General features: G+C 35.6%; 1 protein-coding gene across 4 annotated transcripts in view; it reads right to left on the bottom strand.

The window, feature by feature from the left end:
* LOC110103880 (5-methylthioadenosine/S-adenosylhomocysteine deaminase) overlaps positions 1 to 777 on the bottom strand; it is a 45,612-nt gene extending 44,835 nt beyond the window's left edge. For all 4 annotated transcript variants that reach the window (XM_028694577.1, XM_028694582.1, XM_028694583.1 and 1 more), the window contains exons 1-2: positions 467 to 777; positions 207 to 379 (exon numbers count right to left, since the gene is read on the bottom strand). In XM_028694577.1, coding sequence (XP_028550410.1) covers positions 207 to 379; positions 467 to 674 — 381 coding nt within the window. In that variant the 5' untranslated portion in view covers positions 675 to 777. The remainder of the gene's footprint in view (positions 1 to 206; positions 380 to 466) is intronic.
* Positions 778 to 16,151: the final 15,374 nt, after the last annotated feature.

Genomic DNA, 16,151 nt, shown 5'->3' with positions numbered 1-16,151 from the left:
TTTGCCATCTCGTGTCAGAAGTTGAAGCACTACTATAAAAACCTAGTTTTATTGTCATCACAGCATTTGCTAGTATCATTATAAAAAGCTGAAAATGACCACCCAAAAAAAAAAAAAAGAGCAAACAAAGATGTGTTGAAAAAAACATTGTGCTCAATGATCAAGAAAACATTAAGGAGCTACTCCGTGCAGTTAAAGATGCTGACCCCTGTTCGAATGAGTTCGATTCCGCAGAGCAGCGTCGATATGTAGGAATCCTCCTCTGTCATGTTGGATTCGTACGGCCAGATTCGTTCGTGCAACCACGTCATCAGATCCACATCATCCGCAATCCCTCTCGCGAGCTGCTGGGAGGTGTGGACGTGAGTATTGATAAATCCTAGCCCACGAAATGAATCAAATGTGAGCACCACCCGAAGCAAAAGCATCGCCGACAAGCAGGAAGCGGAAGAGGAGAAATGCATACCTGGGAGCAAGAAACGCCCCGCGAGGTCGATTATCTCATCAGCACGATGGGAAAAGTCTCGAAGAATATCCAGGGAGCGTCCGACTGCTTCGATTCTGTCGCCGGCGATGACGAGGGCGCCATTCCGGAAGACTCTGGACTCAGAGTCCATGGTCACGATGAAGGCGTTGTGGAGGAGCAGAACGCTGGAGATGTTCCCCGCCTCCATCGACTAGCAGTAGAGTTCCGTTGCTAGTTCCGCCGACTCTCCCGCGTATCCTTCCTAAGCCGGTCGGTTGTAAGAAGATTGTATTCAATTAAAAATTAAAATAGATGGGTGGTTGGCTGCAAGTATATTTTATTTTAGTAAAATATAGAGCCGGTCAAGATGGTGCGGCCAATTTCAAATAAGAATTTATTTAGGGAGATTTACATGTATATCATTTTATTTCATGTTATTATAAATCTAATATCTAAAATATTAACATTATATATCTACCACCTATAGAATAAATTTAAATGCATGGAATGAAATATTAAAGTTTATAGGATGATATGAATGAATTATAGGAATGATATATTTGATATTAAAGATTTATATGAGTGGTAGGTATGTAATATTAATATTTTGAATGTTAGATATGTAAATGTCATGAAATAAAGTGTTATGTGTATAAATTTCCCTTTATTTTATAACAAAATTAAGAGAAAGAATTTTAATTTTAAAAAAATTTAGGAAAGTATAAAAAAAATTAATTATTATGAATTTTCTAAAAAAGACACCTAATAGTTAGACATTTTTTCATAGTTTAATAAAATTAGTCATTTTACATAATTGTATCTTGAGATCCGTAACAAATAGAGGGAAATGACTTAAAAAAATTATTATGCTACAGTATGAGAGGGTGGGGGTAAGTCATGTTGCATCATACCATACATTTTTCAGAATATTCTACATAATCATGATTTTGATGTGTTAGGCTTTGTTGATGAATAGTTGGATTGCTTCATATGCACTAGAAGCATTGTAGAGCTTTTTGTTGGGGGAAAAGGGAAAATGCAAGCGCATTGCAGTAGGCGGTCAATGAGATTGCAAAGTTGAGTAGTAGGGTGGAGCTGTCAGTCTTCATTAAATATTGCACATTTGATGCTCTTTAAGATATTGAGGGTTATACACAACGGAGATGTAGATATTCCAAGTGTCCTCAGGCACCAATGAGGTTGATTTCAGATGTTCCCATGAAAACAACTGCTGACCCAATGTGTATAGATCGTTTCAAACCTCTAAGGAAGTCAATGTACGTGAGCTCATTTGACTATACTAGCCCATTTACATTTGCTATAATAAGGCCCTCAATGGCATGGCATGCTAGTTCTTCTGGTACATGGCCATCTTCACAACAATGGAACCCCTTTGGTTTGGTATAGGGAACAACCGGTGCTTATCTACCTAAGAGCCTGGCAAGCTAGATGCCAGAAGAGGCAACATATAGCATGAGCATATCGAACTTAATGACTTTATTGGATCTGTCATCATCATTGACCTAGTGGGATTTATGCTCAAACATGTTGGCACAAATGCCCTAACCCCACAAAATGACGAGGAAGGGCTGGTTGATAGCACCATCATGACACAAAATGTAGAGAAAGTGTCGGCTATGTATGTTGACAATCACTCTAATTATATTTGTATAGAGACATTACTACTCATGTCACCTATAGTGCCAGGAGTATAATAGATAAAACTATTATGCAGATCGATGCATTTGATATTATGAGAAAGGTTGAGTAATCTCTTTTTATATAACTTTTTCAAAGCTTTTGGGTTGCAATTCTACGAAGCTCTAATTCATCAACTACTATAGAGGACGGTTGATCATGTAGAGAATGAGGGATGCTCCCATAATATTATAATATTAGACTTACGAAGTCATTTTAGAACTATGGAGAAAATATGTTGAGTATCTTAGAAAAATAACACTAAGATTGTTGAGTTGAGTTGGAAGAGCAATGAAATTTCTTGAGTATATATTTTTGCCACCATTAATAAATAAAAAATATTTGTTAGTGAGCTCAACGATAACATGTTTGTAAGCATGATGATGACAAGTTTGTGAGAGCAACGAGGTCGCAAGGCACAATGAATTTGGAATTCACCCAATTGATCAAAGTGAATTCTAAAAAAATGAATTTTTTGAGGTATTCAAAACTTCTTAGAGAAATACTTTGTATTTATTTTAGTCGCAACAAACACTTAAATATTCAAAGCACATACATTTTAAATATAGTACATTCAAAATATTTGCAATCAAACAATCCCCCGAGTCTTTCTCAATTGATAGCTATCCAAGTATTTAAGTTAACTCTTGTTAAGTTCCAAGTTGAGGACAAGATCATTTAAGGGTTACCCTTGAGGGTTACCCTTGACAAATTCTTTAGTGTGTATCATAGCAAATTATCTTGTTGAGATTAATAGTGAGTTTGAGAGCTTGTTCACCAAGTGAGTTTATTTTGAGTGGACGATTAGCTTTAAGGTTTTGTTTTGGACAACTTATGTTATGCTTCTTAAAACAGCTTTCTAGTACAAAAATTTTATTTTATTTTACTAGAAAGCTGCTTTAAGAAGCAGTAAGCAAGTTGTCCCAAATGAAACCTAAGTGACTTTTAACAACTGTCATTGGCTTGTATATCCTCTCTTTTGACAACATCAACTTTGAGGATATTTGGATTTAGTCAACTTTGATAGAATGCATCTCTAGACAACTTAATGCTTATAGCAATTTTTTGTACTAAAAAATTATTTTAGAAGGTAGAAAAAAAGAACGAAGCCTGAATTCAAGGGGATTTTTTTCAGATTACTTTTTTATTGCTTTTTAAATTTAGTAACTTTTTAGTACAAAAAATATGTTTGAATTAAATTTTTTGTACTGAAAAGCTAATTTAGAAAAGAGTAAGAAAACTGTCTCGAATGAAACCTAAAATACAACAATTATGTGCTATTAGTCTTCATTTAAATTTTTATGACAATAAGATATGATTTGCTTATTGAAAAATTTTCATCTTTTTTAATATTTAAATTTATATATAAAGTTCTGCCAATATTAAATTGGTTCAGAATTTTTTATTTTTAGTTGAAATTGATAGTTTATGAACTCAACTATATTTGATACCAAATATTTAAGATTTTTTAAAATTTAATTGATACACTTAAAAAATTCATGATAATAATATAATCATTAAAGTTAATGAATTTATAATTATTTTGATATTTAATTAATTTGAAATTGATTTGTATTTTATTGAATTCATTGAGTTATTGATATATGGTTTCATATATTATGTCAAATATTTTATTAGGATATAATCATATAAAGTCTTATAGCTTCTTTATTGGGGTTCTCTTCTTTATTGTGAATTTTTTTGAGATAGAGACACTAACATCATCATTTGTATGAAGATGCTTACTATCATATTGATGCATGACACAAGCATTTGATCATATTTAATGATATATTGTAACTTTTGAAATGTGATATGGATGAACTCCCCGTCTCCTTCACACTGCTAATAACAAAATCATTTAACAAATGACCGATCGATACGGTTAAACTACGATATATTCATGCATGAGCACTAGATAGCTTTTATATAAAATAAAATAAAATGTCAAATGTAATTAAAATTTAAGATTTAAGGTTTTGAAGTTAGCTTAAAAAAAACAAATTTATTTGATTAAATTTTTAATAAACAAGTAAATATAAATAACCTTATAGAAAGATCTTAATCATGATAACACCAAAATGATAATTCAACATGTTTTTCAAAAAATTTTTGAACTCTACTTAATTTGCAAAAGGATCATTTTCATATTTTATGTGATTAAATTAAAGCTATTAAAACGGCAATTATAGAGTTTTATATGCTTAATTAAAAAAACATAATTAGACTCTAAAGTTTTATTTGGGATAACTTTCTTAATACTTTCTAAAGCGGCGTTTTAGTACAAAATTTTCTTAAAAATAATAAAAAAGCTTTGGTCTAAAGCTATCCAAAACGAAGCTATAGCTTATTTTTTTATTTCTAAAACAGCTTTTTAGTAAAAGATTTATTGAACTTAAAATTTTTTTATTAGAAAACTACTTTAGAAAGTATTGAGGAAGCTATCCCAATGAAGGCTTTGTTTGGGACGGCTTTTTATTGCTTTCTAAAACATACGAAGTTTAAGTACAAAATTCCGTTTTAGAAAGCAATAAAAAAGCGGTCCCAAACGAAGCCAAAGTCTAAATCTACTTCTTGCATCACTACAGATTTCAAAACCACTTAAATCTATTTTATATTAATTTACCTCCAATAATTACTAATCCCACCACTCATTAATATAAACATTCCACACTAGCACGCATACCTCTTAAACTTTTTAACATTATACATTAACTAATCCCACCACTCATTAATAAATAAATCGAATTATTTTTCAAAACCCTCAAAACAACTTTTACGTCATTCGATATTTAAAATAAAATAATCACCACATGTCATCACCGCCAGCCACTAACTACCATCGTTGTCATCAACAGCCAGTCTCCTCTCACCGTCCTCATCTTAGCCTGTTGGTTGAAAACTTAGGCTTCCAACTAAGAGGTCTTGGATTCGAGCCTTTGTGAATGCACTGTGTGTGAATTTGCTTTAATTGATTTAAATATCAAAAAAAAAAAAAAAAAAACGTCCGCTATCATCACCAGCAGTCATTATATACCACAGGTCCACAACTGCCAAATAAAAATAAAAGCACTCGTTGGCATAGGGAGGTCGCAAGTAAGATCTGAGCATCCTTAGTACATAAAAGAATGAAATAAGAAATCAAAGCAAGAAGGGGTTAGGGAGCTCTTGTAATAAATCTTGTAGTAAATGAACGGTGTTCATGTAGTGGATATATTTGCCCAACCATTTGTTCAGCAAGAGAGCTTTTTGAAGATGGTGGCTGCATAATTTATGTATAGGTGGTGCAAAATGAAGTTGAAGGTCGGAGGAAGGAGCTGATCTTGGAATGCAAATTTTGCTATTTTTATTCATTTCAGTATCCTAATGAATTCAGGTTTACGTGATTTTGGACTTTGTGGAATTTTCTTGAAGAGACTATCATTTTGAATACAAAATTAAGATACGAAGACTCGTTCATTGGCTTTGTTTTACTATTTTCCCAACTATTCCAATTACCCTTTTTATCTAGTGGGATTATTCTGTGCAGACATCGGATGGGAAAACCGTCTGGTACTGCGCCCTTGATACCGAGCGGTACTGACGCTCGGTATCGTGCTCGGTACCGAGTGCAGTACTTTTTTGAAGTGACATGGAGCATTTTTATTGATCTCTGGACGATGTCCAGTGTCCGGCCCGGGCGCCCCCTAATAATTTGCCTCTTACCTAGCCGATCATTGCACCGTGCTTGTACTTCTGCTTTCCTTTCCTCCTCGATTTGGTATCCGGCAGCTTGCTTATCAGCATATTTCTTATCAGATGCCACACTTCAATCCGTCGCTTCATTACTCCATTGATAGGACAGGTATAAAAGATCCTCTCAATTTTTGCTATTTTCGCCATTGAAATAGCCCTGACATCAGTCATTGCTTGCAGATATTGATGGGAGACAATTATATTTCTTAGAGCAGAGCCATGATGATAGCCCTCTCCTGCGAAAAAATATATTGGGCTGCACTGATAGCTTTATCCCACAACCTACACGTATATACGATATCTCAATTCTTGAATTTGAAATAAGTACATAATAATTTCCTGGTTATTAATTTTATGAGTTTAGGATTGATGCACCACCAAAAAATAGTTTTTATAGAGCACGAATCTCAAGATATATTTAAATTGAAAACTTTCAAAACTAAATTTTGGATCATCCCAACTCCAATTTTAGCAAATTATAGACAAACTGAATGACTAGAAGAGACGAACCCAACAACATCAAAATCGATCAAATCTGAGTTCAAATGAATCCAAATGGGGGCCTGAAGCATATTAGAAAGGTTCAAATGGGGGCCTGAAGCATATTAGAAAGGTTCAAATGGACATTTGGCTAGAGATTTGAGAAAGCTCTAAGGCTTCAAAAGCTCTAGCACCACCACCTGGTCGCTAACTGCCGTTGGACTTTCACCCAGCCGTTGAAGGACTTCCACTCAATCGTCGCCTGCCTTTCACTCAGCCATCGTCGAACCAACGTCTGGCTGCTGACAGCTACTGGACTACCACCCGGCTGTCGACCGCCACAAAACTTCCGCTTAACAGTTGCCAGACTACCGCCTAGCTGTCGACCACCGTAAAACTACCTCATGTATGCCGGTCGTCTCCATACTTCCACCCAGATGCCGACTTTCGTCGGACTTTCGCTCAATCATCATCAAACCGCCTCCTGACCGCCGACCTCCAACACCTGTCGACTATGATCTCTCAGACCAGCATCACTTGTCGATTACGACCCTTCCAACCATCATCATCTACTGACTACGATTCTTTCAACCACCGTGCTCGATCGACAACGATCCCCTCGTTCATCATCACTTGCTGACTACAATCCATCCGACCACCATCGCCTGTCTACTATGGTCCATGTGACCACCATCGCTCGCCGACTACGGCTACTGTGAGACCTCGTTCCCTTACTGTTCCTCTCTGATTTGGATTTTTTTTCTCTCAGGATCGTCCAGGACGATTTTGGATCGTCCAGGCCGATCGGCACTGTAGAAAATATCGGCCTGCACATAGTTCATCTTGGGGCGTGACAGCTACTCCGACCAACGTTACCTGTTGACCTTGCAATCTCACCCACTTGTTGACTACAATCCCTCAGACCGTCATTGCTCGCTATCTACAACCCTACCGATCATTTCGACCACCGTAGCCCCCTGACTATGGTCCCTCCGACCAACAATAATATCTGAATACAATCCCTTCAACCACCTTCGCCCACCGACTACGATTCCTCCGACCTCTTGTCGCCCGCCAACTTCGACCACTCTAACCACTGTTGCACAACCATAGTCTGATAGCCAACACAAACATGTCAACACTCTTTTAAGAGCAATACCATGTAACGAGCTATATACAATATATATTTGCTTCATTAAGTCAAAACCTTCTTCCGATGAGGAATATTATTTGTAATCAATCATCAATAATAGTTGATTCATTCAAATTCGGCCAAGTCCCATGGTTTTTTTTTCCTTTTCAGGAGTTTCCACGTAAAAAACTTTGGTATCTATTATGAATGTTATATCTCTATCTTTTATTTGTTTGTATGTTGGATCTTCGTACAAAATTAGGACGCTAGTCTCCGTTTCCCTCTACCGTCGCAAATTTTTAGGACCCAACAAAGATACTCGTAAGGCGCCTAAAAAATTTGGATCAATGTTAACAATAAATTATAACAGATTAGTAGTCCAAAAATTTCTGAATAACGTCATGAACTATTCTATTTAATGCATGATCAACAAATTGTCCCTAAATATTTCACCAAATTAAAAAACCCTATGGCAAGAGTTCAACAAAATTTGACCTTTTTGCACGTTTAGAGGTTCACCAGCAGCCTTCTTTCTCATTTTAAATGAGCTCGATGACCCTTTTTAATAAATTCGCAGACAAATTCTTGTGATGGATCCTATCAACCAATTGTTCTGGCTGATTTCTCAAGAAGAACAACACCGTCACATTGGACAAAGCTCGAAACCACAAACATCTACAGGATGGCATTTGCTATCAAAAGTAATCCAAGTGGGACTCCGAATTCCCATTCCAGCTATGACAAACTCACAATAAAGACAGTTCGTGTTCGTATTGCAGCTATTGCAAGTCTCCCGGCCACGAAAAATTATTTTGTGGGGAGTTCAGATCCTAATAAAAATGCGTAAAGTCTGATATACCGAGCTTAGTACCGAGCGGTACTGCAGCTTGGTACCACTCGGTACCTAAGCGTAAACTTGACGATTCTCCCGTCTGGTGTCCGCACAAATTGCACGGATATATCCACTTGATTGACTCCATGCAGACGAAATCAAACTAATCCAAGAATAAGGATTTAGGATAATTTCTACCAAATTCTCGATAAAAAGGTACTATCAACAAGTAATTGCTATGATTTGATATCGAAATATTTTTCTTAAATGTTTTGAACCACAGCATTTTGACCGATCGAGTTATACTTCAAAATAATTAGAAGATGAAAGAGTTCGCGCCAGCAAGCTAACCAAAGTTCCAATGGATCCCTTCACAGCTGCCACCTGAATGCTTTCACATGGCGAAGCCCTAACTGATGTGTCAAACTATAGATGACTTTGTGGGTCTATTAATATATGTTATCTCGTCCCAACATAATCTTCACCCTATAAAAATTATGTCAATTTATTGCTCAGCCAAGAGATAAATTATTTTGTAGGGGCACTAGACGCCTGTCCGGATGCCAATCAAAACGCGTGCTGGGTACAGCTAGGTATCGGGTGACATGGCGTGTTCTGATTGGCCTCCGAACTGTCCAGTGTCCGCACATAATAATTTCTCTAGCTAACAACACCATGGTAGTTGCTCCACATCTTTCATGCTACCTCAAGGAATATCCTTATAGAATTCATCTTCCCTATATAGAATTAAATGCCTTTTTTGACCCAGATTGGGCTTCTATCCAAACACAACAAAAATTTTCACTATTTATTGCATTTTTCCTGATGGACTCGTCAATCTCTTAGAAGGCAAAGAAATAAATCACATTTTCAGTATCTTATGCGCCCTTTCACCTAAACAATCACTGTAATTATAATTAGTAGAGTTACGATATTGAAACTTGCTTTCGAAATTATCAAACATTAATAGTCACTTGATTAATTACGTCTAAGTACTTTATACCGACGCTAATTTTATAGACCTTCATTAATACGTAATCGATCATAAATAAAATTACACTCCATGATCATCAAGCTGGAAGTGGCAAATTGCAATATAAAATCACTGTTGACTTTGTTTCTTAAGCACGCTATGGTCGTTTAATTTCCCCATTATATAAAAAATAATAATTATTAAAAACATTAGCTTCATTGGAAAGTCAAAAGCAGCTTGGTTACGCCACCCTCTCCGGCAAGATGGATTAATTATTCTTTGCAAATTCCGAACGATATTAGGAGACCAATCAGAATGTGCCACGTCACTTCTTTGCTCGGTACTGCGGCTCAATACTGCTAGGTACCACTGACATGTCGCATTCAGGTTGATCTCCAGACGACGTTCTGTGTCCGGCCTCCGAACAGAATAATTTCTCAATACAATGTTTAGAATGTTTCTTTTGTTTGCTTTTCTGTATTAAAAACAAGATTTATTATACATTATATCATTAAAGAGGCTTAGTTTGAATAGAAATAATTTTCATTAATGTTGCTCATGCTAGAGTATTAGAAACAAAAGAAAAAAAAATTAATTTCTTAATTTTATAAGAAGAACCAATATATATATATATAACTAGAGTTATTATATGAATATCTTAAAAAAAAAAAAAATAAGGCCTAGCTCATTTCAAATAATTCCATTAATATGTGCTATCAATTATAAATGTTAGCCTTCTTCATAATTGGGAAATATATTGATACAAGATAGTAGATAAAAGTTGTACATAATGGATTATATGATGCAAATTTGAAGAGCTTTATAGCATAGGAGTTATCTTCAAGAGATCATTTACTATATGTTTGGTCACTTTCTCTTATGTAGGTGGGACTATAAATAAATAACTCTAGCATAAATTTGGGTCTTAACGTCGGGAGTTAGAGTTGGAGTTAGTGACTTACATCAATTTTGTAAGTGATGTTTTGCATCAATGTTAGTGGCAATGGGTTTTGGCATTTTTGTGATGACATTAATGCACTTCAATTGTATAAGCGATGACTTACATTGATGTTGTTGACGATGGTGGGCATCAAGGTTAACAAGCATTATTGTAGTTATATGAGAATGATCAAGTGATTGTGGCTAGGAAATAGTGGTCAAAAGACCATTGTCAAGGCCCTCATTCTTCACATGAGAGAAAAGGAAACAATGATTATGGCTAGGAAACAATGATCAAAAGATCGTATTTGGGCGATGAAAATTGGAGGGCCATAGCCAATGACCAAAGAATTGTACTTGGCGGACAGAGCTTGGAGGCTCGATGGTAATGGTTCATCGATGATTATTGGTGATGATCTAATGACGGTGATAAGGTGATGACCAGGGGTTCAATGACAACAATCAAGTGATGGTTGGTCGGTGCTTCACGATTTTTCAAGCATCTAAGCTTTCTTGAATCTCCAGCAAACTATGCTTCATGATTGGGACTTATGATTTTTTGGAGTGATATGCTTCATAAATATGATCAAAATTCAAAATGCTCCAAATACATTACCAAAAATCACCTTGATCTAACATGAATCTTGAGGCATATTTGAATTAGAAACCTTTAAAATTTAATTTACAACTATCCAAACACCTATCTCAGTAAGAATGTTTCGATATAACAAACCCGATAATACCAAAATCAGTCCAATCCGAGTCCAAATGGGTTCAAATCAAGGAGCTGAAGCATACCTGCAAACTTAAAAGCATTAATTTAGAAACCAAATGATTTCTAAACATGACATTTTTATACTCGAATTGAGTGGCTTGACTGGACGAATCCGATGAGCCCAATATCACTTAATCATGATATCATTATGGTACTTAAATGCTTGATGAAAGCTCTATGATCAAAGGAATCAATATAGATCGTCTAATGGAGAACTACTAATTTGTCATGGATTTTCTCCATATTTATAGAGCATGCCACTTCCAAAAATCTATAAATAGGCCCTCATTCTTCACATGAGAGAAGAGGATAAAAAGAAGAAGAGAGAACTAGTGAGAGCTCTCTTGCATTTTCCAGTCACGTTGCCGACGACCACCACTAACTATTGCCACCATCACTATCGACAGCCAGCTTAAAAAATCCATCACTTTCTCGAGAATACAAAAAAGATTTAAACCTGCTAATGGGTATATTTGTCCACCTATGGACAATAATTTTTTCTAAATCCCTTTTGAAAAAATTAAGCCTTATTGTTGGGCAAATATCATCCATCTAAGGACAATTAATCTTTGTACTCTTTCTCTTCTTCAACAGTGAAAAAAAAGGACGATCATTGTATCACTTACTATATGGTTAATTTTGTAACTAGACTCTAAATACCATGGTCTTGAAAAGAAAGGAGTCAATAATGCTTATATTCAAATCATTAAAGATATGTATGCAGGAGCTATTACTTGTGTTCAAACACAAGGTGGATTGACCAAGTATTTCCCTATTTCGGTTGGGTTACATCAAGGATCAGCCTTAAGCCCATATCTTTTTGCTTTAGTCATGGATGTTCTCACTAGACATTTGCAAGAGGATGTACCTTGGTGTATGCTTTTTGCTGATGATATTCTTCTTGTTGATAAGACTAGAGAGGGAGTTGAAGGTATACTTGAATTATGGAGGCCAACCTTAGAGTCTAAAGGTTTTCGCTTGAGTAGATCTAAAACAGAATATATTGAGTGTAATTTTAGTAGTAATAGACCTAGTGAGGGGATTGTGACTTTGGGAGATCAAGTCATTAATAAGAGTACACGTTTTAGATATCCTGGATCTATTGTTCAGAGTGATGGTGAAATAGATGGGGATATTATCAGCAGAATTCAAGTTGGATGGTTGAAGTGGAGGAATGCATCGGGCTCGTTCTGTGATAGAAATGTACCCCTCAAACTTAAGGGAAAATTCTATAAGATGGTAGTGAGGCCTTCAATACTTTACGGTGTCGAATGCTGGCCATTAAAAGAGTAGCATAATACTAAGTTAAGTGTGGCAGAGATGAGGATGCTCAGGTGGATGAGTGGCTTTACCTTAGAGATAGGGTACAAAATGAGCATATACCTGAAAAGGTTGGAGTAGCTCCAGTAGAAGATAAGATTAGAGAGAGTCGCCTTAGATGGTTTGGTCACATAAAACGGCGACCTTCTGATGACCCGGTTAGGAGAGTAGAGGTATTAGATTTGACTTATGTTAAGAAAGGTAAGGGTAGACCTAAAATGACTTGGTTAGAAAATATTAGGAATGACCTTTCTTTATTAGAATTAAATGAGAATTTGACTTTTAATAGGTCACAATGGAGAAAAAGGATTCATGTAGCCAACCCCACGTAGTGGGATAAAGGCTTGATGATGTTGTTGTTGTTGTTGTACTCTAAATACCATGGTTTTTTCTCTTTTGGGGTTTTCACATAAAAATTTATATGATCCTAGTAGTATTTTTGTATGTTCATTACGAATCTTTGCAGAATACTAAGACGTGAAATAGAAATTCTACCGAAACAAATTTTCCAGCATGCAACAGATCCCGATGTCCTATATTGATTTCTTTGATCATATACAATTATATTGGCTTCTAAATGCCTTAATGATGTCATAATTAAGCGAAGGTAGGCTTTTCAGATTCTTGTTGAGATACTCAATTTAATTATAAGTTTGTAAGATTTGTGAATCATTAGGTTCTACATTTAATAGCTTAAAACTTTCAATTATATTTAAACTATTTGATCTGATTTTGTTCAAAGATCAATCACCATTGGTGTTAATGTGTTCATCTAATCAAAACATTCAAATTGACAATAATTTTGTTAAAATTATAGTTCTAATTGACTTGAATTTGATTAAAAGAAATTTTAATTGAGATTCATGCCTGAGGAAGGTCATCTTTAAAAATATTATTAATTTTATTAATTAAAAATGCAAGTTAGCCGAAGTAAAAAAATAATGTAATCCATCATCATATTTAGCCAAAAAAAATATTTGGTAAAGCAATGTCCCAAATTATTGAACTTATTTTAAAATAAATACAATATTTTTTTATAAGATTTTTATATTCCATAGATGAAGGGGAGTACAAACAAAGGTCAAAGGAGGCCACAACAGGACATTACAAAGCTGAAAATGTCATGAAAGCGAGAGATTGAAATTCCAAAAATAGAGAGAATGAAAATAAGGCCCTAAGGCATTCAGAATAAAAAACGCCACCCAACTGTCAAACTTGGATCATCCATTGGAGGTAGAGAGAACAATGGAAAGAACAACCAAACAACCAACAAAGACCAAACATAAGAATCAACCACCAAGGTTGCCAACAAGCCATGGACATCCACGGGAGCAAGCAAAAACTTGCCTCATCATTGTCTAGTCTTGAAAAAGAACCAAAACCCTATAACTATCACAACCATGAAGAAAACCACCCAAGCAAATAACCAAAATCTCTAGTCAATAGCCCCATCGACCAAAACAAATAGCAATCAGAAAAGGGTGGGCCAACACAATAGGCCCCACACTAAAAATAAACTCAAGCCAACAGCCAAAAGAAGTCCAACATCAGCACCAGATTTTCGATCAGTGGAAACAACATAAAATACAAGGACAAAAATCAAGCAAAAATACTTCCTTTTTTACTTTTTTCTTATCCCATTTGGCCACCTCTATGACAAAACGCTTTATCAATGATTTGACTAATATTTAAACTATACAATTCATCTATCAGATCATCTAATTCATCCTCAAAACCCCTGCAAGGCGCGGAAAGAGCTCCATCCATGCCGTTAGAAAGATCCAAACAGGGAGAAATCAGGTTCAACAACAATTGTGCTTTCAGATATGCATTTGAGATAAGAGAAACTAGTACATCTATGACAGATACATAATTTATAGATTTTTTTAGTATTAGGTGATAACTCTTTCTCAGAGGAAGAATGTGGCGGCTTGTCATGAACATTGCTAGAAGAGCCATTCAGCACCACCAAATTAACAAAGCAAGAATCCTTCTTAATAATACAAGGCTAAGTAGGAGGCTAACAAACAGTATTAATAGATAGCAAGTTATAGAGTACCACATTCTCAGTACGATCCTTAACCAACACAGAAATACCACAATCCTGAGGACCCAAAACGACATGATCAGACAAAAGTCCCACCCTCACATAGGGTAAAAACAAATATTCATTTTCTATAAGACCTACAGTAGCAACCCCCGCATTAACATCCAAAGTTAAATTGACACAACCACTACCTTGGACATTATCATATACCTCATTAGTAAGCCTAACATCCACATTAACTGGATGATTAATAAGATGAGGCTCCAACAACATTGTTCAAATTATCCCTAGTCAGATTAGGGTCCTTAAGTAAATAAGGATGAAGCAGAGTACATTCTTTTTTAGCATGACCTAAAGATTTACAATGCTCACAACAGGATGTAAACTTATCCATCACAATACTTTGAATATAATCAAAAATTTTCGGGACAATCCAAACATTTTCAAGATAACGTTTCGTGATATCAAACTCCACCAACACCCTTGCAACGGACGAACGAGAGCCCATAGTAGTGGTAGTATCAGTGTGAAGGGGACTGCTAAAAATGGAACCCAGGTCGTGAAGAATATATGGAGAGAAAAAAATGGGGCGTAACTTTGGAAAATAAATTCAAATCGGAACAATTGGTGACTCTTTCGCAATATCCACAAAAGGAGACCACTTAGTTAGCTTCATAAAACAATTACTATCAATGGGAAAAAATTATGCAATGATTCATATCACAACTCGATTTTATCATAACATGACGTGAGTCCAACAAGTTGACAGAGAACTAACCGTTTAGTTTCAAGTTAAAGAAGAACCTCTTAATCAACTCCAAGGATGGGCGATGATTAGGGAAATAGCCTATAAGAGAGAAAGCAAATGGGGCAGCAAGTGCAAATACTTCATCTTTGAAAATCCATTGCTAAGGCATCCCTCAAAAATGGAAGGGTTTAACATCCGCAAAAACAGGCGAAGAAACATCCCAAACAACATAAAAAAGAGCGAGAATTTGATTTACTGTTCAAAAAATTGGGATCATCCAGCTTAATATGAATTACCGCCATCCACCGGAATGATGGTGACAACAATGCTTAGGAAAAACCAAAACCACTGGACAACACGAGGAAAAAAATCCATAGGGAAAGAGAGAAACTACCCTGAGTGGAACCTTTGTCGTGCGACCCTGACGAAATCGATCAGTGTCTCTCCAATTTTGCACTAAAGTGTCCCAATCCAGAACTTCAGAGCATAAGCGATGGTCGCCGTGCGACCCCGGAAGGGCTAAGAAGAACCGTAGCAGAGCGAGGTGAACAAAAAATTGATTATAAGTACAATGAATGAAACAAACAATTAAAGTGAAAACTAAATCCATCTTAAAATAAGTTTAAAACATTTAAAATTTATCACAATGAAAAATTTGATCTAAATATCTGATATATTCGAAAAAAAAAATTCTTAGCCTTTAAAAAAAATATTCAATTTGACTTTTCGTTCAATTGAAGATCTCTAAGTATTTATTGCCAATTTTACGGATGGGTCGTCACAACATTGACCATGCAATTAATTTTAATCAGCGCCTTAAAAAACCTGAATTTTAATAAATTTCATACGTACTCAATAGACCAATTTAATTGGGAGGCCAACCTCACCTATCTGACCAACACGATATATCAATATTATTGTGGGTAGTTCAATTGCCAGTGGCCAACTCCACCAAATTATCCAGAAAAGAAACAAGCCAAGTCTTCTCATATCACCTTCATTCCTA

The sequence above is a fragment of the Dendrobium catenatum genome, unplaced genomic scaffold (assembly GCF_001605985.2).
Source record: "Dendrobium catenatum unplaced genomic scaffold, ASM160598v2 fragScaff_scaffold_54, whole genome shotgun sequence".
Taxonomy (NCBI): Eukaryota; Viridiplantae; Streptophyta; class Magnoliopsida; order Asparagales; family Orchidaceae; genus Dendrobium; species Dendrobium catenatum.
This window is presented reverse-complemented; position numbering and strand designations above follow the sequence as displayed.